Source organism: Plasmodium gallinaceum (genome assembly GCF_900005855.1).
Source record: "Plasmodium gallinaceum strain 8A genome assembly, contig: PGAL8A_v1_76, whole genome shotgun sequence".
Taxonomy (NCBI): Eukaryota; Apicomplexa; class Aconoidasida; order Haemosporida; family Plasmodiidae; genus Plasmodium; species Plasmodium gallinaceum.
The window spans coordinates 532,315-555,573 of NW_021628238.1; the positions used below are offsets into that span (position 1 = coordinate 532,315).

General features: G+C 18.3%; 9 protein-coding genes across 9 annotated transcripts; 5 read left to right on the forward strand and 4 right to left on the reverse strand.

Annotated features, from left to right (window-relative positions):
- Positions 1 to 1,314: 1,314 nt before the first annotated feature.
- Positions 1,315 to 1,817, forward strand: PGAL8A_00203800 (conserved Plasmodium protein, unknown function; the record flags this gene model as incomplete). Its single annotated transcript, XM_028670734.1, has 2 exons — positions 1,315 to 1,356; positions 1,488 to 1,817. The coding sequence occupies 2 exons, from the start codon at positions 1,315 to 1,317 to the stop codon at positions 1,815 to 1,817; spliced, it is 372 nt and encodes a 123-aa protein (XP_028527457.1).
- A 368-nt stretch (positions 1,818 to 2,185) lies between these two features.
- PGAL8A_00203900 (conserved Plasmodium protein, unknown function) lies at positions 2,186 to 3,227 on the forward strand (the record flags this gene model as incomplete). The annotated part of the gene is made up of 4 exons (XM_028670735.1): positions 2,186 to 2,573; positions 2,788 to 2,881; positions 3,000 to 3,062; positions 3,209 to 3,227. 4 exons carry the CDS (start codon positions 2,186 to 2,188, stop codon positions 3,225 to 3,227), a joined length of 564 nt encoding a protein of 187 aa, XP_028527458.1.
- Positions 3,228 to 4,247: 1,020 nt separating this feature from the next.
- On the reverse strand, positions 4,248 to 6,102 carry PGAL8A_00204000 (fructose-bisphosphate aldolase, putative; the record flags this gene model as incomplete). Its single annotated transcript, XM_028670736.1, has 2 exons — positions 4,248 to 5,354; positions 6,100 to 6,102. The coding sequence occupies 2 exons, from the start codon at positions 6,100 to 6,102 to the stop codon at positions 4,248 to 4,250; spliced, it is 1,110 nt and encodes a 369-aa protein (XP_028527459.1).
- Positions 6,103 to 7,625: 1,523 nt separating this feature from the next.
- Positions 7,626 to 8,105, forward strand: PGAL8A_00204100 (conserved Plasmodium protein, unknown function; the record flags this gene model as incomplete). The annotated part of the gene is made up of 1 exon (XM_028670737.1): positions 7,626 to 8,105. The coding sequence occupies one exon, from the start codon at positions 7,626 to 7,628 to the stop codon at positions 8,103 to 8,105; it is 480 nt and encodes a 159-aa protein (XP_028527460.1).
- A 569-nt stretch (positions 8,106 to 8,674) lies between these two features.
- Positions 8,675 to 9,865, reverse strand: PGAL8A_00204200 (conserved Plasmodium protein, unknown function; the record flags this gene model as incomplete). The annotated part of the gene is made up of 1 exon (XM_028670738.1): positions 8,675 to 9,865. The coding sequence occupies one exon, from the start codon at positions 9,863 to 9,865 to the stop codon at positions 8,675 to 8,677; it is 1,191 nt and encodes a 396-aa protein (XP_028527461.1).
- A 933-nt stretch (positions 9,866 to 10,798) lies between these two features.
- Positions 10,799 to 13,939, reverse strand: PGAL8A_00204300 (histidine--tRNA ligase, putative; the record flags this gene model as incomplete). The annotated part of the gene is made up of 1 exon (XM_028670739.1): positions 10,799 to 13,939. One exon carries the CDS (start codon positions 13,937 to 13,939, stop codon positions 10,799 to 10,801), a length of 3,141 nt encoding a protein of 1,046 aa, XP_028527462.1.
- Positions 13,940 to 14,538: 599 nt separating this feature from the next.
- Positions 14,539 to 17,264, forward strand: PGAL8A_00204400 (RNA helicase, putative; the record flags this gene model as incomplete). The annotated part of the gene is made up of 3 exons (XM_028670740.1): positions 14,539 to 14,582; positions 14,972 to 16,782; positions 16,900 to 17,264. The coding sequence occupies 3 exons, from the start codon at positions 14,539 to 14,541 to the stop codon at positions 17,262 to 17,264; spliced, it is 2,220 nt and encodes a 739-aa protein (XP_028527463.1).
- A 1,054-nt stretch (positions 17,265 to 18,318) lies between these two features.
- PGAL8A_00204500 (mitochondrial ribosomal protein S29 precursor, putative) lies at positions 18,319 to 20,155 on the forward strand (the record flags this gene model as incomplete). The annotated part of the gene is made up of 2 exons (XM_028670741.1): positions 18,319 to 20,029; positions 20,109 to 20,155. The coding sequence occupies 2 exons, from the start codon at positions 18,319 to 18,321 to the stop codon at positions 20,153 to 20,155; spliced, it is 1,758 nt and encodes a 585-aa protein (XP_028527464.1).
- An 890-nt stretch (positions 20,156 to 21,045) lies between these two features.
- On the reverse strand, positions 21,046 to 23,217 carry CLK1 (protein serine/threonine kinase-1, putative; the record flags this gene model as incomplete). Its single annotated transcript, XM_028670742.1, has 1 exon — positions 21,046 to 23,217. The coding sequence occupies one exon, from the start codon at positions 23,215 to 23,217 to the stop codon at positions 21,046 to 21,048; it is 2,172 nt and encodes a 723-aa protein (XP_028527465.1).
- Between the last annotated feature and the right edge of the window lie 42 nt (positions 23,218 to 23,259).

The following is a 23,259-nucleotide window of genomic DNA, read 5'->3' on the forward strand; positions in this document are numbered from 1 at the left end:
ACTATATTTTAATTTTTTTAATTTTATATTTTTTTTTTTTCCTTTTTATTTTATTCTATATTGATGAAATGGTTGCACACATCTAATGCATTTAAATATGTATATAAAAAAAAAAAAAAAATAGAAAAATATTAATGAATATGTTTTTTTTTAAATAATAATTAAATTTTTTTTTTATAATACATCTATTTAATATATTGTTAACTTTTAAAATATCTACATACGAAATTCGTAATTCAATGTAGTTTCTATTTTTAACATCTAAATAAACAATTATCATTACAAAAAATTAAGAAGTTTAATAAAATTCATAATTTAGGATTTTAGAATTTTTAAATATACTTAAAGCAAAAAAAATTACCTTAAAAAAAAAAAAAATATATATATTTTATGAAATGATAATTATTTTTCCAATATTTCTTTTATCTTTCGACAACGCATGTTATTAAAAAAAAATTTCACTACTAGAAATAAAAATGTGAAATGTTTTAAGATTATGCTTATGTGAATCATTTAATATTTCTATTTTAAAAGAGAATAATATGCTTATAAAAAAAAAGAAATACAGGTAAATATAAAAAAATATATTTTTAAAATTTGTGTTTTATATTTTCAAATTCCTTTTCTAATGATAGAAGGATTGTTCTTTCTAAATTTTTAATTAGTACAATTATAAAAGAAAGCTTTAAAAACATTTTAAATACTCAAAAAAATTTTCTTGCATTTTGTAACATTTAAAATTAAACCAATAATTATAATTTTTCAAAATTTATAATTTTAAATTAAACTTAAAAAAAAAATAAAAGTAATATAAATTAAATGTGCATTCAATGTTATTTCCTGTATTTTAAGTTAGTTATTTTTACATACTTTAAAATCTATAATTTCTTTTTTTATATTTAAAAAGATTAACACATATTAATATATATCTATTAAATAATTAATAAGATGTAATAATAATGAACTCCAAAATTCTTGAATTTTTATTCTAACAAAATTTATAATAATTGATATGAATATAAAAAATTCTCATGTATTAAAATATTAAAAAATTAGACATTATTGTGTTTTTTTTTTTTTTTTTTTTTGAATTAAAAAATTTGCACATTTTACAATATTATTATTTATACATATAATATTTTATATTTTTTTTATAAGCATACGAATAATTTATATATATATATATAAAATAAATATTAAAAATAAAATTACATGTATATAAAGTTAAGCTTCAAAAGCTAATAGGTATAAATCATGTAATTTTATAGACTAATTTTATTTTTACATTTTGGATTTTTTTATTTTTATAAAAAGATGAAAGAAAAAAATATAGTATCTATAGGTTTAAAAGCGCAAGTAATTAAACATCATATATTTTTTACTTCTTTTTACAAATATATAAATCGTTTAAAAATAAAATATTTTTGTATAAATAAAATTATTAAATTTTTTTTTTTTTTTTATTAATATATATATATTTAAAATAGATAAATGAGCTTGAAAAATCAATAAACAACATAGCTACTGAAATTGATGAAAAAACTCTAAATAATAATGTAAAAAGTACTTATTTTCTTAAATTATGTGAAGAAAAGAAAAGTATTTTGATCAAATTTTTAAACGAAGAAAAAAAGAAGGTATTTGATGATATTGAAAATAATAAAAGTAATATGTTACAAAAAATTAGTATAATTAATGAAAAAAATGAAGATGTTAAAAAACAGTCAGAAATATTAATGATAGAAAAAAATAAAAATTTATGTTTTATAAAGAATTTAGAAAATAAAATTGAAAAAATTAGAGGAATTATAATGTGAAGATTTTATATTAAAAAAACATCGAAAAATTCTAATTAAAATTTTAATTTTTTTTTTTTTTCTTTTTATATAAATTATAAGTTAATTTTAAAGAGGATATAAAAAAATATGAAATTAAATACAAAAATACATAACATGATTTCTAAATAAAATTTTAACTTATTTTAAAATGATTTATGTTATTTACACAAAATAGAAAGAAAAAAATAAATCATGTCTAACAAAACAATTTTTTTATATATTACTCTTTTAATTCTATATTTTTTTAAATCATAAATAAAAAAAAAAAAGTTAATTTAAATATATTTATATTTTAGTGTTTTAGATTTATAATTCCTTCATTTAAAGAAAATTTATTAAAAAGAAAAATGAATGATATTTTATGTGAAGATAATAAAATAAAATACAAAAATGTTGTATCAATTTATACTATTCGTATGTATATAAATGGTTTTATAATTGGGTATGTTTTTCGACAAGAAATCCATAGAAAATTTTATATTTATAAAAAGGATAATATTATATTTTCTTTAATAAAAAAAAACATATATATAAAGAATAACACTAAAAAACTTCAAAATTCATTTAATTTAGCAAAACATTCTTTATATAATACAAGATTAAATAATAAGTTAAATTTCAACAATAAAAATATAAATTTTTTTTTCAAACTTCCCTTGTTTAATATATTATTAAATTTTAAAAATAACATACAAATATCTAATTTTCTTGCTTTCAGATTATCATTTTGGACATGTATTAAATAAAAACATCTTATATAAATAATATAAATAATATAAATAATATATATAATATATATAATATATATAATATTAAAGATATGAATATTTAAATAAAAATGTGAAATTGTTTTTTATATAATTTGATATGTACCAAATTTTTATATAGTAAAATTTAAATAAATAATATATAATTTGCAATAATTTTTATCTTTGATCATTTTATATAGGTGTGTGCACATTTTGTTGTTGTAAATTAAATAAAAGTATGGATAACAGCATAATACCACCTATTATATCAGGAATTTTTGCGTCATCAGTTAGGTTATATTATTTTAATATCTCTAATATAAAATTATATAAAATTAAAGTTTTTCTTTTTTAATTTATTAAATAACATATGTTTTATTTTTTATTTTCATTACCCTTTAAATTTTTGTAGTAAACTAATTTTTAGAGAAAACAAAAAAATTTTAATTCCTACTTGGTTAGGTTGTGTCTTAAGGTAAATATAAATAAAACAAACAAATAAATATAGCTTGGTTATTTTTTTTATTTTTTTTTTTTTTTGATTTATGCTTTTAATTTAGTTAGCATCAATTTTTGCATTAACATTTTTCATTACATTATATAAATTTTTATTTTTAATAGTTATGTTATCTACATTTAAAGGAAAAAAAGGGAATAATTTAAAATTAAATTGTGAAGAGGACTTTATAAATGTGAATTTAAAAATTGGACATATTTTTTTGTAAAAATAATAATTTTTATTTTTTTTATTTTTTTTATTTTTTTTTTTTTTTGTAATAATGTTAATGTAAAAAATATTATGTTTATACATAATAACATATTAAAAGTATTAAACAACAAGAATACGTTCACTATTATCTATTAAAAATTTTGTTTTATAATCAACTTTTTCCATAACATTAGTGCTTTTTTTTTAATTTTAAATTTATATTTTATATCTATACTTCTAAATTATTTATTTTATTTTTTTTAGAGTAATAGAATATAGAAAATAATATAAACTTTAAAAGTACTAAATAATTACGTTTCTTTTATTCTATTTTAAAAAAATTATCATTTATTTAAATACAACTTCACGTATACATTAAATTACTATTTTAAATAATAAAAGAATTTTTGCAATTATAATTTTATTTTTTTTTTCTACAATAATTAATATGCTAAAATTTAAGAATTTTCTTTTTTTTAGACATTTAAATAACTCTTAATATATAATACTAAATATTCAGTTTTTATTAAAATACATATTGCAATAATATTTTATCATCTTAAAGAAAAAAAAAAAAAAAATTAAGAAAAATATAAAAAATTTGAAATTTTTAGGTATTTTTAAAAATAGGAGGAAAAAATTTTACACATATCTATATCTACATAATTTTTTTTTTATTTATAAAAAAACTTTTATTTCATAGTTTGACACTTTCTTAAAAAAAAAAAATGTTCTATATAATATATATATGTATATATTTATCCAAATAATTTAATTATAAAAATTATAATTGTGTATACTAGTATTGTAATAGCTAGAAATTCAAAAAATAAAAATTTACATTAATAATACAAATACACAGTTCTATGAAATAAGAATAGATATATAAATTATATATATATATCAATTATTTTATTTTTTTAATTTTTTTTTTTTTTTTTTTTCTCATATTTAATAAACATATTTTTTCTCGTATAATGATGTAGCAGCGTTTTCACCACCTGCTCCTCCTTTATATTTTCCGCATGTAGCTAAAGAATTAGCTTCGGCTCTTTGCAATAAAACTTCTCTAGCTTTTGCAACATTTTCCTTCTTTCCTTTCCATGTATTTAAAACAGAAGCTTGTAAAGCCCTTCCATACGAAAAAGTTAATGCCCATGGATGTGGTCCTGATGCATTGATTGAATTTAAATTAATAGAAGCTTCTTCTTCTGATTGTCCACCAGACAAAAACACAACTCCTGGTAAAGCTGGTGGTACGGTTCTTCTTAATGTTCTTACGGTAAAGAAACCAACATCTTGTGTTTTTGCGGGTTTTGGGCATTCATATCCTGCTGTTACCATATTTGGCTTTAATAATGCTCCTTCTAATAAGACACCATTATCATTCAATGCCTTAAAAACACAAGATAAAACTTTTTGTGTTACATTTGCACATACTTCAATTGTGTGTGCACCATCTGCTAATATCTCTGGTTCAACTATTGGAACAAGACGATTTTGTTGGCAAATAGCTGCATATCTAGCTAATCCCCATGCTGTTTCATTAATAGATAAGTCTGTTGGTTTTCCTTTAGCTGGATCAATTACTAAAACAGCTCTCCATTTGGCAAATCTTGCTCCAGCTTTATAGTATTCCTTACATCTGTCTGCTAAACCATCTAATCCTTGCGTTGCTTTTTCATCATCTGTACATGGAATTGGAACCAATCCTTTGTCTACTTTAATTCCTGGTATTATTCCTTCGTTATGTAACAAATTTACTAAAGGGGTTCCTCCTTCATTTTTTTGAAATAAAGTTTCTTCAAATAAAATTGCACCTGAGATAAATTTACCTAAACCTTTTGTTCCAAATAATAAATCTCTATAACTAGCTCTATTTTCTATGGTATTTTCTAATTTTATTGTATCAAATCTCTTTTTAATTGTTTGTGTAGATTCATCTGCAGCCAAAATACCCTTTCCTGGAGCAACAAGATTTTTGGCAGTTGTTGCTAATTCTTCAGCAACATCAGCTGGTAACTTAAGAGGTGTATTTCTGTATTCTGTACTTGCAGCCTAATTCATATAAAAAAAAAAAAATTATTATATATTCATTTAAGTATATATATTTAAATTTAATTAATTCTTTATTTACAAATTATTATTCTTTTACATAATAAATGTTTAAAGAAAAAAAAAAAAAAAAAAAAAAAAATAAATTATAGAGAAATAAAAATTGTATTAAGTATATTATATAGGAATAATATATAGAAAAGAACAACATATATATACTAAAAATTATGAATGGATGTAATTATTAAAATCTAAATATTTTATATATCTTATTATATCCTAATGTAATATATTACTATAAATTTTATATATTAAAAATAATATGTAACAAAATATAAATTTAAAAACTTGTGTAGAATATATAAATTATTTAAGGAATTAAATTATTAGTATAAAAATGACATTTTCATACTGTGAATACTATATATAATTTATTAAAAAAATATAGATTTAAAATAATATTTTCTCACTAATATAATATAACGTAAATCATGAAAATTCCTTTAATATTTACATATAAAAAGGTAAAAAAGAAAAATACTGAGAATATTATTTAAAAAAAAATGAATAAAAAAAAAACATTTCAAATAAATGCATAAAGCTAGGTTTAAAAATGGAATATAAAATGAATGAAAACAATAAAATGCAGAAAAGTTTTTAACTTAATATAAGAGAAAATAATAAAATCTTTAAAAATGTATCTATTTTAATCTCATACATAATTTTCAGCAAATCATATATTCTTTACCATTTTCAATAGGTTATATTTAAAAGTAAAACTTATATATAGGAGATGGTGTTAGTAGGTATTCCAAAAGGAAATTTTATTGTTTTTTATTTATATAATTTTCACTTAATTTTTGATAATCTATAAAAGATCTCTATTTTATTACTATATAGGATGTTATATTTATTCTAATTTTTTTTTATTTTAAGTGTAATGTCAAAGAGGGATTAGTTGAATATACTATAAAGGTTTATTTAAGTAAATTTTTGATAATTTATGATAAAAAATCATTTAATTAATAATAATAAAATATATATATTTTTTTTTTTTTTGTGTGCATATAAATAAAAAAAAAAAAAATAAAATTGAAAAAAGAATATAATTTTAAATGAAAATTAAAAAAAAAAAAAAAAAGTTAATGATTTATATTTTTAAATAGCTATTTTTTTTTTTTAAATGCAACATATTTTATATAAACATAAAATTCTCTTAACTTATATTTTCACTTTTTAGCATAGTTCATTTAAAAAGAGCAAAATTATATAATTTACTGAAAAAGAAGAAAAGAAAAATATTTAATTATTAAAAAAAAAATAAAAATAAATGAGATTATGTAATATATTTCACTAAATCATGCTTTATTATTATATAAATTTTTATGTGCTATTTCTCCAAATAGGGTTACCTTAAAAAAAAAAAGTTATTTTATAATAATTATATTAATATTTTTATCAGGTATTTATATTTAACATTATTTGTTATTTCTTAATAAATTTTATTTTAAAAACCATAAAATTATGAAAGAAAACATTTAAAAAAAAAAAATTTCCTTTTTTTTTTTACTGCTTGCTTTTTCCTCGTATAAATTATGTGCTTATAAATGCATACTTCTTTTTATGGTATTTATTTTCTAAATATATTTAGAAGAAAATGAGGGTAATGTGTTTTGTCTTTTTGAAAAAAAAAAAAACTTTTAAAATTAAAATATTTATGTGAACAAAAATGGAATTAATAAACTTAAGATAGTTATTAAATTTATTTTTTTTTTTTTTCAAAAGTATGATGAATATATAGATATAAATATTTAAGCTTATTTTTTTTTTTTGAAAAGTTTTTAGAAGAAATTTTATATAAATACATGAAAAAATAAAAATAAGAAATAACAATTAAGATACGATAGGTTTTAAATTATAATATTAATTATATTTTAATTTTTTTAGTAACATAGTAAATTTATTTTAAAATCATATATAAATGATTAAAATACTTACGAATTCTAAAACTCAATGAAAATGTTATAATGCATGAGCACTCCATTTTTTTAATAAAAATTTTTGTATCTATTGCATAAAATAATATCTTATATTAAAATAATGTTTTCATTTTTAAATTAAAAAACATAATTTTTTTCTTTTTTAATTATACATAGTATACTTAATTTTTTTTTTCTCTTAACTTTAGAATAACATATATGATTATTTTATTTTTAAACTTATATGCATACATAAATTAATATCTGTTTAATTAATAAGATTTTGTATACTAAAATGATCAAAAAAATAAATATATTTCCATTAATTGGAAAATTCTATAACAATAAATGCAAAGTTAGTTTTACATCTTTACAATTACTAAATAAGAATTTTGATACAAATAATATTTTAAGTTTTAAAACAACTCTACATGTAAATGAAGGCAATATGAAAAATATGCTGAGTGATAAAAATTTCTGTATTCCTTTGACAAATTGTATTATATATGATAAAAAAGATATATATAGCGAAATAAAAAGTAAAAATATTATTAAAAGAAATAGTACTGAAAATATGAAATTAAACACTCCTTGTAATTTAGTTAATAAAGAAAATTCAAGAATTTTGTCATTTAGCTGGTTAAAAAATGTTAGAAAAAAACAGTATTACAATATTATAGGTAAAATAGGTATAAAAAAAAGAAATGCTGGGATGTACTGGAGTTTTTATGTCAATAAGAGAAAAAAAATAAGAAAGAAAAGAAGAACTATTTAATATTTTTAAGTTTACCTTATAGGTTTAATAGATTTCACTTTTTTTTTTTTTTTTTTCATTATGGTTGTAATCAAAGTTAATACTACTAAATTATTTAAAATAATTTTAATGCTACACATTAAAAAAAATATTTGTTTCAAAATTAAAAAAAAAACAAAAATTTGTATATAATATATTTAATAAAAATGTCTTTTAAAGTATAAATTGAAAATATAAATATAGATGTTTATATTTGATAAACTTCTATAAAAGATTTTTGATACAATAATTAGAAATTTGACAAACATTAAAAAAAAAAAAAAAAAAAATTATTAAAGTATATAAAAATATATAATTCGTAATATAGAATAAAAATTTTAACTATATTAATATAAATTAAATGACTAATTTTAATCGTATTACATATATCTATTTTTATTTTATTATGTTTTATTTTTTTTTTTTTTTTTTTGTTTTTATTTTTAATTTTTTATATTTTTCTAATTTAATAATTTTTTTTTTTTTTTAAGTAATAATTTGTTTCTTTAAAGTGAAAAATATTCTTAAAAAAACCTTAATATATATAATTTTTATAATTTTTTTTCAAGTGAGGCAGGACCAGAAATCCATAGGTTGACAATAAAAAATTTATTTTTTGTTTTTGGAATTTCATATGAAATATTTCTTGTTTGTAAAAAAATCAGTGAATCACTTTCTGGTTTTATTATCTTAATTGGAGTGTTATCCATTTTATTTAATAAGTTTGTATTAGTATCATTATTATTTATTTTGTTTGGTTCATTTAAATTATCTTCATTATTATATATTTTAATTTCTATATCATTGTTTGAATGAACTAAAGGAATATATATACAAGTAATTTTTTTCCCATTATCTAATTTTCCATATCCTCCTTCAGAATGTTTTTTTAAAAATGATTTATTTGGACAAAAGTATAAAAATTGAAATAAAGTACAAACTTGTAAAGATAAATTTGCTTTTTTATTTAATTCATATGGAATTAATGATAATTCTTTTAATAATTTAAGTAAACCTTTTTGTTTTTCTCTATCTAAACTTGATATATATGTCCAACAATAAAAATCAGTCCTTATATTTCTGTATTCTCTACTAAATTCATTAAATTGATTATTGTATTCAATAAATATCAGTTCATCATAAATGAGTTTCATACACTCTTTCCCCATAAAATTTGTTTGAATACCTACATTGTTATTCATTAAATTTGCAATTGTTTCACTATTTATTTTATTTAAATCATAATCTTTTATATTTAAGGGGTTTGCTAAAGAAACAATGTTTTTTGTATTCTTACAATGAATTTCTTTAATTTTTACTTTTGTATTATAAATAATATATTTATTAAAAACAAGTTTAAATATATCTGTTCTTAAAAAATGATCTGTTTCTAAATTAATACTATTTGTTCCTTCAGATTTTGCTTTATCAATTACATTAGTATAAATTATAAAAGCTTTTTTAGTTAATAATGGTATAGAATTTTTTATATTTTCCTCTTGTTTTTCATTATCTAAAATTTCACCTACTATGTCATCTTCATTCTTTTTAAATTTGTACGTACATATATTTATTTTATTATTAGCGTTTTCATTTAATTGTGAATTTATATTTAATACACTTTCTGTTCCTGTTTCTATTCTTATGTCTTTTTCTAACTCCAAGCATTTTTCATAATTAATTAATTCAAATAAATAATTATAAAATTTGTTAATTGTTTCATTATCCCATTCAACGTCCATATCAAAAAAAAAAAAAAAAAAAAAAAAAATGTGTTAATAATTTATTTTCCTTTTTAAGTATTATATATATAAAAGGTAATTTGAATTAAATAAGATCTATAAACAAGAATTTTATATGCATATAAAAATTGATATCATCTTTTATTTTAATTTTTTCCCTAGTGAAGCAAGTTTGGAAAATAACCATGAAAAAAAAATGTTCATATGAAATTTTTTTCTTGTTTTATTTTCATATATCATTTTTTAACTAAAAATACTTCATGAATTTAATAAATATTATAAGAAAAACATTCATAATCAAAAATTATCAGGATAATTATAAATTTAGTGCATAATGAAGTGTATACACAAAAGCTAATATATATATTTATATTTGCATATTTTATATATTATATTCACATAATATTTACTTTATGAATCCTTTTTTTTTTGCATAATTATATATATATATATATATTTTTTTTTATGGATAAAAGTGCTTTAACATATTTTAATTATTTTTTATACAAAAAAAATATAAGATTGTATTCTCATTCTTATTTTCAATATATTTTTAATTCATTAAAAAAACATATGCTACAAAAGAATACACTTTTTTTTTTTTTGCTTGAATGTTTCATATTAAAAAATTAAATGATTAGAAAAAAAATAAATTATAGTTAAAATTATTTTGTTTACAATTATTTTTTAAAAGCTACAATATTAAATTTATTATCATAAATAAATCATTTTTTTTTTTTTTCTTTTTTATATAATAAACAAAAATAAAAGAAATAATTATCTTTAATTTTTTAAAATTAAATTTTTTTTTTTTTTTTTTTTTTTTAAATATAAATGAAGCAAAAAGAGAAAATAAGAGTCATTCTTTATATTTAAAAAATTTTTAAACTATATATGGAACATAATTAGAAAATATTAATATATTCTTTTTAGTTATTTAGTCTTTTTTTCAAATAAAATGTTCGTAATATTTTGTTTCCATGATAAATTACATGCAAAATAATTTTTTATTTCATTAATACAATTATCTATATTTATTTCTTTTTCACCTACTGATTTATTTTTATCTAAGGTTAATTCTCGTAATTTTACAATTCCTTTTTCAATTTCATCACCTATAATAACAACTAGGGGTATTTGTTTTTCTAAAGCATAAACAAGTTGCTTTTGTATCCTTTGATCATTCACATATATAAACTCAGTAGAAATATCTTGTTCCCATAATTTCTTACATAATTCTATTGTCTCTTTAAAGCAATTTTTTTTTATATTGCATACAAGAACTTCTATTGAATTATCTTTCAAATTTAGTTTTGAGACATTACTATTGTTAATTTCTTTATCTACTAACTCATTTTTATATTCATTACCTGTTAAAAATAAACCTTTATTTTTTATGAATTGTTCAGCAATTGTTATAATTCTTTCAATACCAATAGATGCACCAACTGATGGAATATACTCTTTTCTCTTGTTTCTGATTAAGTAATCATATCTTCCTCCTGCTGCTATACTTCCTACATTTGTTTCTGACAAGAGAACGAATTCAAAAATTATACCAGTGTAATAATCAAGTCCTCTTGCTAGAGTTAGATCGAATGTAAATTGATTAACCATATTAAAATGTTTTAGCAACTCAAATATTTGTTCTAAATGATTTATAACTTCGTGAACTTCATTTTTATATGTTTCATCAATTTCTGATTGATTTAAATCATTTCTAAGAAATTCAATGACTAAAAACGGAGATAAACTAAGTGTTTTAGAAATGTATTCTTCTATTTTATCAACTGATTCAACAGGGATACCTTTTTCATTTAATAACTCTTCTCTAAATTGATGAAATGTTATTTTATCCAATTTGTCTATACTACTAGATATCGTTTTAACTTTATCTTTGGGAATATTAGATGAAACTAACATATATTCTAAAACTTTTCTATGATTAAGTTTACAGTTAAAATTACCAATAACATTTTTTAAGTTACTTAATATGTCCCAAAAAATATATAATATATGAAAGTCGGTGCGAAGTTTGTCATACTTTCCTACAATATCAAAATCACATTGATAAAATTCTCTAAATCTACCTCTATTCATACTTGGTTCATCTCTTCTATACACCTTTCCTATATGAAATCTTTTTAATTGATTAATATCATTAGTATTAACAAAACGATATAATGGTACAGTTAAGTCATATCTCAAGGATAAATTTTCTCCTCCTTGATCTTTTAAATCAAAAATTAATTTGGAATCTTCTCCATATTTATCTGTTAATGTTTCTTTTAATTCAAATACAGGTGTATCTATTTCAACTGCACCATGTATTAAAAATTTTTTTTTAATAAAATCAAAAAAAATATTTCTTAATTGCATGTCTTCTCCAGTAAAATCTTTTGTTCCTTTAGGAACCTTAAGGTTGAAGTTTATATTTTTTGGCATTAATAATTCGTTTATTACTTCTTCAAATTTATATGGTGAAAAATGATCATTTAGAAAATTAAAAAAACGATTAGTTATAATTTTATTATCTTTCATTATTTCATTTTCTAATTTTAATTTTGAGTTATTATTTGAAATCAAAGAATACAGAAAGTTTTTAAAATCAAGACATCCAATTCCTATATTATGTATAGAACTAGAAACTTTTTTGTTTTTCATAATTTGTGATACTGCTTTGTTATAAGCCTTTATATCATATATGATGTTCATATGTATAATAATGTCTGTTAAAAAAATTAGCAAATTATTAAATGCTATATTCATTTCTTTAATTTTTTGTAATTCGTTTTTTCTGGCGACTTCATTAATCATATTTTGAATATTTCTTAAATAATTCTTATATACCCCTAAAAGTGGAAACTCTGAATTATCTTTAATTTCCAAATCAAAAATAAATCCATTTGAAGGTGGTTTTTTTAAATCAGTATTTTCATTTATGATTACTTCATTCGAAAGATGAAAATCTTTTAATTTATTTATATATAATGGTAATATTTTATTTGCAATATCCAATATATTTCCTATATGAGCATTAATATTTTCATTGATATTTTTGCATAAGACATCAATATACAAATTCAAGGAATTCATTTCTTCATAGTATTCATTTTTACAATTATCAATACAATTTTTGAAATTTTGGTTAATTAAATTTATAAAATATTCACATTCATCTACTAATTTACTTTGTGTGTAAATAAATAATAACATATTTGAACTAAAATTTTTAGACAATTCATTATTTTTATCAATTTTAGAATCATGAATCATCCATTTAATATTGGCTATCAAACTGTTAATCGAATAAATATTGCTATTATTTACATTGTTGTTAAATGAGTTTTTAAACAGAACATCACAATTCAAATTAAATAATTCAAAAATATTACATAAACAACAAGTTAAGTATTTACATAAAGAAATTGTTTTATATGTATTTAAAAACAAAATACTGCATTTTTCAATGACGATACTTATGGAAGAATAGAAATCTTTTAAATTATATTCTACTTTACCAGAATTTTTTAAAATATTAATAAAGAAATTTTTTAAATTTACACTATGTAAACAGTTATTTTTATAAGAAACATTTGATGATATGACATTATTAATTTCACTACAAATATTTTTTATTAAATTTAAGTCTAAATTATTTTTAAATCTTAATAAATGTACTAAGAAAAAAAAATATAAACATCTTAATTCATCAACATCATATTTTAATACATTTATTTCGTCTTTCTCTTTTTCATTAAGTCCTTTTGTATTGGTGCATGATTCATCAATTTCTTTTAATTCATTAATATTTATACATTCTTTTTTAATTTTATAAAAATCATCCTTAAAACTTGATAATTCTACTTTTAAATCCTTTTGATTTATACTTACATCAATAACATCTTTAGTATTAAACACTTTATTTTTGTAAATACATATATTCATCTTTAAATCATAACTTTTTATTTTTTTAAAACTACTACTTAACAGTAAAGGTTTAATTTCGCTTATTACACTAAATGAATAAAAGGATTTAACAAAAGTAAACTGAAAATTCTTCCTTAATGACATAAAAAGGAAATATTTAAAAGGAGCTAAGAGTTATAATTTTTAATGTATGTATTAAAAAGAAAAAAAAAAATAGGCAATTTATTTTTTCTTATATATATGATTGTTAAAAGAAGATGAATAATCACATATTTTTATTATTTTATTTTATTTTATTTTATTTAATTTTTTTTTTTTTTTTTATTTTTATTTTTTTTTTTTTTTTTTTTGTATGTTTACATTTTTATAAAATGCAAGAAAATAAAAAATTAGTAAATATCATGCGAAAAGATGATAGAATTAATTATTATGTAAACCTATTTATACTATATATTTCCACTCATAATTTTCATTTTTTTTCTACATTTTAACTCATTTGATTTTTTTTTATTTAATTTTATTTAATTTTTTTTCATGTTCAACCTGTTAAATATTTTATATTACAACCGAAAGTCATACTTCTCATATATATATATATTGTTTTTTATTTATATTATACTTTTTGATAATATTGAAAATATATAATGCTTTAATTTTTTTTTTTTTTATTGTTTCTTTTTTAAAATTTTTTTTTCTTATCATAAAAAAATTGGAATTCAGTTTAAAAAAGATACAAAAAAAAAATGATTTTTAAGCCAGTTAAGATAAAACCTTCCCTTTTAAAAACGTACAATAAATATATAGAATATACATATTTAAATAATATTATTATATTTCTATTTCTTTTCTGTTTTTATTTATTGAAATTATCCTGTTTCCTTTTTATTTATATATAAAATAAAATAATATATTTTATTTTTTATTATATATGAATTTCTTAAATAATATTAACAAATCTGAATATTTAAGATAAATATAGTATTATAAAATAAAGAACATTAAATATGGAAATAATTACTATATGAATTTTGCATGTGCATTTGAATATTACATTTGTAATTATATATTCTATATATTCCTTTTGACTTTTTTTTTTTTTTTTTATTTTATTTTGTATATTTATATTATTTTTTTTGTCTTATATTTTATTATCTTTTTTTTTTTTTTTTTTTGAAGGTTGAAAAAGGAAGGATTAATATCTATAGAAGAAGCTGATTCTAGTAGTATTAAAATTCTAAATGAAGATAACATAAAAAAGGATACAAATGAATATAAAATTAACTTTAACAAGAACTTAAAAAAAAAGAGAAAGAAAGAAGATAATACGAAATATAATGAAAAGAAAGAAAATGAGAAATTATTTTTAAAAAAAAAAAAGAAAAATAGCAAATGTGTAGATAAAATTACACCAAAATTAAAAAATAAGTCAAGTATTAAATTAAAAGATATATCAGATACAAATGCAAAAAAAAAAATAAATAAGAATGAAATAAGCTATATAAAAAAGAATAAGCATAATGAAGATGAAAAAAAAAATGTTAAATCAAAATGTTCTACAGTTATAAACAAAAAAATAAAAAAAAAGGAAAAAAGGAAATTAAAAAATTACAAAAATAATGGTAATCTAAAAAATATTAAAGAAAAAAGTATTAAAATAATAAAAAAAAAAGAAATTTTTGATATAAATACAATAATTGAAAATGAAGAGAAATTTAAGAATATTGATGATGTTAAATATATAATACAATATAGAAAATGGACTTTAAATGGTAAAATTAATGTTCTCTATAGCATTATGAAATCATTGTATGACAGTAATTTTTTTAAACCTACCGAAATTCAATTTAAAACATTAGAGCATTCAATAAATTATAAAAAAGATGTAATTGTTATTTCAAAAACAGGAACAGGAAAGACATTAACTTTTTGTTTAGCGATATTAAATAATATAGTAATAAATAAACTAAATGAATATAAGAAAAACAAAAAATGTAAACAAAAATTTAGGTGTTTAATATTAGTTCCAACAAGAGAATTAGCATTACAGATTTTAAATCATTTTAGCTTTATAAATAAATATATTAATTTATATATTACAACTATAATAGGAGGTTTAAATGTTAATAAGCAAAAAAGAATTATATCAAAGAAACCTGAAGTAATTATATGTACACCAGGAAGATTAAGATTTTTTTTAGAATTAGAAGAAAAAATTGATTATATATATGAAATGAAAAACATAAGATATTTAGCTTGCGATGAAGTAGATAAAATGATTGAAAGTTCTTTTATAAATGATATAAATTTTATTGTAAAACGTTTATATAAATGTGTAAATGATAAAAAAAAATATGTGCAAACATTCCTACTATCAGCTACATTAGGATTAACAGTTCAGTTGCAAAATGAAAATTTATCGAAATTATTAAATTCTATTATCATAAGAAAAGAAAAATCGTTTTTCATTAATTTATCAGGTGATCATTTAAATAATGACAATTTTAACATATTGCCTGATGGACTTACTTTAAACATAGTTAAATGTGAAAAAAAAATGGTTTTGATAAAACTTTTCTATTTATTAAAGTTGTATTTCTTTAATGAAATGGATAATGAAGAGGAAATAAAGAAAATTATTATTTTTGTTAATACAATTAATAGTACAAAAGAGTTAAAAATGATATTCAGATTTTTATTTTTTGATCCAAGTTTAGAATCAGCTATACCAAAAAAATTTAGAAGTAATTTATTTTTAAAAAGTAAAATAAATATATATAGTATACATTCAAAACTAAAATTAAAAGAAAGAATTGCAAATATAACTAAATTTTCAGAATCTAATAATAAATCTGTGCTATTTTGTACGGATGTATTAAGTAGAGGAATAGATTTAGATAAATGTGATTTAATAGTTCAGTTAAATTGTCCAATTACTGATATTACATTTGTTCATAGATCTGGACGAACAGCTAGAAATTTTAAAAAAGGTATAAATATATATATATATATATATATATATATATATATATATATATATATATATATATGAAAATTATTTTTTTATATTTTATTTATATTAAATATATATAAATTTTTTTCTTTAGGAAAATGTATTTGTTTTGTATCTGACGATGAAATTTTAAAATGGAATTCTTCATTGAAAAAAATAGGTTTAAATTTACAAAACCTAAAAGAGTTTGAAATGATAAAAAATATAAGGGATAATGATTATGACAACATAAATAAGGCAATTGCTTGTTGTAACGAAATGTTAGAATTACAAAAAAAATTAAAAGAAAATAAAAATAAATCTTTTTTAAGTAAATTAGCTGAGGAAGCAGATTTAGTAGATGAAGAAAGTAGTTCTGATTCTGAGTATCATGAATCAGATAAAAAAAGTAATGAAAAAGTTTTTAGGAATTTACTTCATTTAAAAAAACAGTTACATAAATTATTATATAAAAATTGAAATTAAGTTATATCTTAGTAATAAAACAATAATAAAAAATTCAAAATATAGTGTTAACATTATATATATATATATAATTAAAATTTACACATTTTAATTTAGACTTGCAGGAAAAAAAAATTCCTTAAGTTTTATAAAACTTAAATATTGTTAATTTTTTAAATTTTTTATATATATAACATTTTTTATAAACAAATCATAATTAATCTTTAATTTGAACACCTTTTTTATTATTGTTTTGGTATATAAAAATCAAAGTATTTGAATTTTTTTTTTTTTTTTTTTTTTTTTTTTTTGTTATAATGATTATTTCATTCATTTCTTATAATTAATACATAAAAATACGTAATCTTTTATTTTTAAATATTATAAAATTTTGGCATAAAAAAAATAAAATAATTAAAATAATAAAATAGTTATAAGGTAAATTCTCAGATAAATTATAGAAACTTTAAATATTAATAAAACCTTTAATTTAATAAAAAGTTATTTTAATAAATATTGATAATATGTTATTTCATTTCGAAATATTTTTATCATTGGTAGATAATAATTTTTAAGTAGTATTATCTTGAAAATAAATATTTTGTTGAAAAGTTTTATAAAATGTTATTTTATCTTTTTAAAAAATAAATAAATGCATAATGAACTATATAGAATATTCCTAATTATCCATACATCTAAAAATATTATATGTGTTTTATTTTTTCAATTATTGAATTTAATTTTCTTTTTAATCCCATTTTTTGTAATAATTTCTAGGAGTTTTAATAATAGAAATTTTTATAAGTATATTTTTATTTTTTTTTTTTTTTTTTTTTATAATTTTTCGTGTTATATTTCTACTTAATGATATGAAAATAAAATTATTTTTTTATTATTTTATTTTTTTTAATTGTTTATCATATATATAAATTTTAAACTGAAAACATCATATTTTTAATTTAATTATTAATAGTTTTTATATTAGTAACAAATATTTTATTATTTTTTTTTTTTTTTAAATTATTTTTGCTTTGGATATATATGAAAAAGACCCTTTTTTACTTAAAATATGAAAAAAGCAAACTTTTTTATTCGGAAATTTAATACATATAATATTCCTTCTATTTCTAATAATACAAAAGTACACAAAATATACAGAGAAACAATTAAGAAAAATGAGGATGATTTACACAAAATATTTAATAAAGAATTAGTTGCATATCCATATGATGAAGATAGATATAAAAAGTTATTAAATATTGAAGTAAGCAAGGAAAAAAGAAATTTACGTGACTTTTTTTTTAATTGTGAGATGTATATTAATGTAGAAAATGATAAAATAAAAAATATCTCATTATCTGATTTTAATATTGAAAATGTAGATAAATATTTTTTATTTGAAAAAGAGTATTTGCATAAATTTTTTTCTGAAGGATTAGCAGGGGAACTGCATAAGGACATTTTAATGCATAACAGTGATAATGACAATTATGAAATATTTCTTAATGAATTGAAAGAAAAAAATTTGTATGACAAAAATAAAATAAAAAATTTTGAAAGAATGAAAGGAGTAGGCTTATTATATAGAAAATTAACTTATGAAATTATAAATGAATTAAAATATTGTGAAGAAGGTTTTAAATTAAAGGAACAAAGAGATTCCTACAATTTAGATAATTATTTTTTACAAAAAAATAGTTTTTCTCCATATTATGATAAAGAAAGTATAAATGAAAATAATTATGAATTAAATGAAGAAATGAAGATTAATTCTTCTACTACAAATGCTACTATTAATAATATAAATAGTTGCAAAGATAGCAATAAAATATATTCTTATAGAAATAGGAGTATCTTAATAGATGGAAAAAGAGGAACTGGAAAAAGTTGCATCTTAAATAGTGTGATTTTGTGGGCTAAATTAAATAATTGGTTTGTTATATTTATACCAGATATAAAAAAATATAAATTTGATATAAATAATATTGTTCGTAGTAATACAAATTTATATATTCAACCAGAATTAAGTAGACAATTCCTTGAAGATATAGTAAAAGTTAACGAAAATTTTTTAAGAGAAATAAAAGTAAATAGAGAAATTTTATATAACACTTGTTTAGATGGGACACACTTATTATACAATAAAAGAATATATGATGATATAATTAAAAAAACTGTAGATACAGAAATAAAAGGAGATGAAAATTATAATAATTTAAATGAAAAAGAAAAAAATATGTTTAGACAAAAATTATATAAATTTTACTATGATAATGTTAAAATACCAAATTTATTAGATAAATTTTCTATGCCTTCTAATTTATTAGAATTGGCAACTATAGGTATAAATAATGCTGCATATTCAAATCTATGCGTTTATGCTTTATTTGAACACTTGAAAAAACAAACAAAATTCCCTTTATTAATAGCAGTAGACCAGTTTAATTACAATTTAAGTGTTTCTGAATATTTATCTATAAATTTTGAAAATACAAAATATAATGGTTATATACCTACATATTATTTAACTATACCAAAATTATTACTGCAATGGGATACCTCAAAGTATAAAAGATGCTTTAAAATTGTTGCTACATGTTGGGATAGAGAAAATAGAAGAGATTTTAGACCTGAACTATTAGGAATACAAAAGAAAGAAGTCAAAACAGTTCGTAATTTTACTTTAAGGGAGTTTAAAAATTATGTTAGTCATTTATTCAATCAAAATATTATTTATAATTTTGATATTAATAAATTAGAATACTTCTACATGTTAACAGGTTATAATACATTTTTTTTTTTAAATTATATGTTCATATGTATAAATAACTTGGTTTTTTTTTTTTTTTTTTTTATTAGGCGGAAATGGCTTTCAGGCACGAAAACTTTTGACAACTCTATACTGAGGAAATTTGTGACAAAGATTCTTTCATCTTATTTTAATTCATAAAATTTTTTTTATTTTTTTTTTTTCGTTTATATAAGTTTTTTAATTTTTATTTTATTACTATTATACCTTTCTTTAAAATATTTTTTTTTTTTATAAACACTTCATGTTTTTATCATTAATTTTCCTCATATATTTTTGTAAAAATTTTCTTCATTTTTCTTATGATTACCAACTCTCATTTACTATAGTATCATTTATGGACTTTCATTTTTTTTTTTTTTTTGTTATGCTTTTTTTATTCGTTATTTCCCAAATTCATATCATTATTTTTGCATTTTCATTTCTTATCTATATCATTTTTCTAAGTTTTTTTTTTTTATTTTTTGCAAAAATTAAAAACTTAATAGCTTAAATATAGGAATATATTTTATCCATAAAAAAGATTTAACAAAATTTTGTGTAATATATAATATATAGAAAAAACAATAAAAAAAAAAAATTTTTATAGAGAAATAAATTATATTTTGACATAATATATTTTTAAAAAATTTTTTTCCCACAAAATAAAAAAAATCACAATTTTTATAATTATCTTTGAATAATATCATTGAACAATTAACTTAACTATCTATGAATACATGTATAATTTTAAAATTTATAATAACTAATTCGTTTTATAAAGTATACTCTTAAATAAAAAAAAAAAAAAAACTAAAAATACAAATAAGTAGTAAAGAATTTAAAAATGATCACAAATGAAAAAATAAGAATAATAAAGTTCACATGAATTTAAATGAAAGAAAAAAAAAAAAAAAAAAATAGATAATAATGATAATAAAATTATTTTTTTTTTTTTTTTAATTTTATTTATTTTTATTTCTTATTCTTCTTAAAAATATGTGCAAATTAAGATGGAATCAAATATTCATAATCTTCTTGGAGAAATTTGTGTTTCAATAATTCTGCAGGGGTAGGTCTAAGACTAGGATCAATTTGCAATATATTATATAAAAAGTCACAAAATAATTCATGTTTAATTATTTTATATAAAGGTAAGCATTTTTTAACGTGTTTAATAGAATTAACGCTAGAAGCATTTTCTGGCCACGCCAATTTTAATTGTTCTTTATTTACATATTTTGATCCATTTGTTTTCATAGCTTCATATAGCATTCTTTTTGGTATTGGATGAATTATACTTTCCATCATAGCTAAATGTTCTAAATGCTCATGAGTTCTAAACAACAATGAACCAGTATATAATTCAGCCAAAACACAACCGAAACTCCACATATCACTGGATACATCCCATCCTAAATTTAAGATAACTTCAGGTGCTCTATATTGTCTCGTATTAATTATTGAACCATGATAATCATTTTTAAAGGTTGCACAACCAAAATCAATCAATTTGATACCTGTTGATTTTGTTTTATAGATTTGAACTTTCTTTCCATCAGTTGCTCTTCTAACAGTTATTAAAGTTTTTTCAAAATATGGATCATCCAACAAGATATTTTCTGGTTTTAAATCAGTATGCGTAAGAGTTATTTTTCTAAGGTAATTTAGTGCTTTTAAAATTTCTATACAATAAAGTTTAATATCTTGTATATGAAATCCATTGTAATTATTTTTGGTTATAATTTCGTACAAAGAGGGTCCTAATGGCTCAAATATTAAACACATGTGATCATGATACATAAATCTTCCATAAAACTTAACAATATTACTATTTTTTGTATCATCATTTTGGATTTTTTTCAAAATATCTGCTTCAATTTTTGCTGATTTAGTATATTTTTTAATATTCCTAACTACTTTTATTGCATAATATTTTTTGGTATCTACATGCTGGCACAATAAAACTCTACCAAATGTTCCATCTCCCATCTTACGTATAACTATATAACAGTCATTTAAAATCATCCCTTTTTTCCAATGAAAGTGAATAATTTCATCGTCAGAATCATTTTCTTTTTTATTTTTTTTTTTTTTTTTTTCTTTTTTCTCCTCAGTTTCACTATTTTTCGTTCTGTTTCTCTTATGAACATTCTTTTTTCGAGAATAAGTATCATTTGATTTTTTTGAAATAGTCTTTTTATATGTTTCATTTAATTTATCTACATGTACTTTTTTTTTTTGCATAAAGTTACTATTTTTTGAAGATCTACTGTTATCTTTCCCTCTTTTCCTAGTTCTTTTCGTATAATTATTATGAGACATTTCTGAACCTCTAATTATTTTATCTCTATACATATTAGTACGATTCTCCTTTTCATAAACCATTTTCTCTCTTTTTAGGCTACCTTTTGTATCAAAACTTTTTAACTTATGCAAATTATCAGTTTTGTCCCTAAAATTTATCTCATCCATTTTTCCTATCACATCACTATTTGTATATTTATTATTTCTACTACTTAATATTTTTTTATTTTTATTTTCTAAATGGCTATTATAACTTCTTGAATTACTTTTAAAACTATATTTTCCATTATACGTTTTTTTCTTCTTTAAACTTGATCTATCATTAATTAGATAATATTCATTATTATAAAAAATGTTCCCTTGTCCATAATGAGTGTCAAAATTTCTTTTATCGCTATATATCCTTTTTTTATAAGAATAATAGTTTCTTTTTTTTGATAAATTATAATTTTTTACATATTTATTTTTATGATCTTCATTATATCTGGATTCTACATAATATTTATGATTTCGCTGATCTTTGTTATATGCTCTCTTCAAAGATGAAAAACTACGTTTTCTTCTATCATATTCTCTTATGTTTTCCTTAATATCATAATTTTTATATTTCGTAAATTTACTCCTATAATTCGAATTACTTATACTTCTATAACTTCTATTTCTCTTATTTCTTAATTTGAAATTATAAGTATTATTATATCTGTATTGATTATAATTTTTTTTGGAATCATAATAGTATTTATTGGGGCTATTTTTGTATATATTTGAAAACCCCATGTATTTGTTTTTTACATCGTTTACATAATTTCTACAATAATTATATGTTTTATATTTATTATTTTTTTCACTATCATTATACTTATTCTGAAACATTTTATACTTTTTTTTTTTTTTTTTTTTTTTGAAAAAAAAATT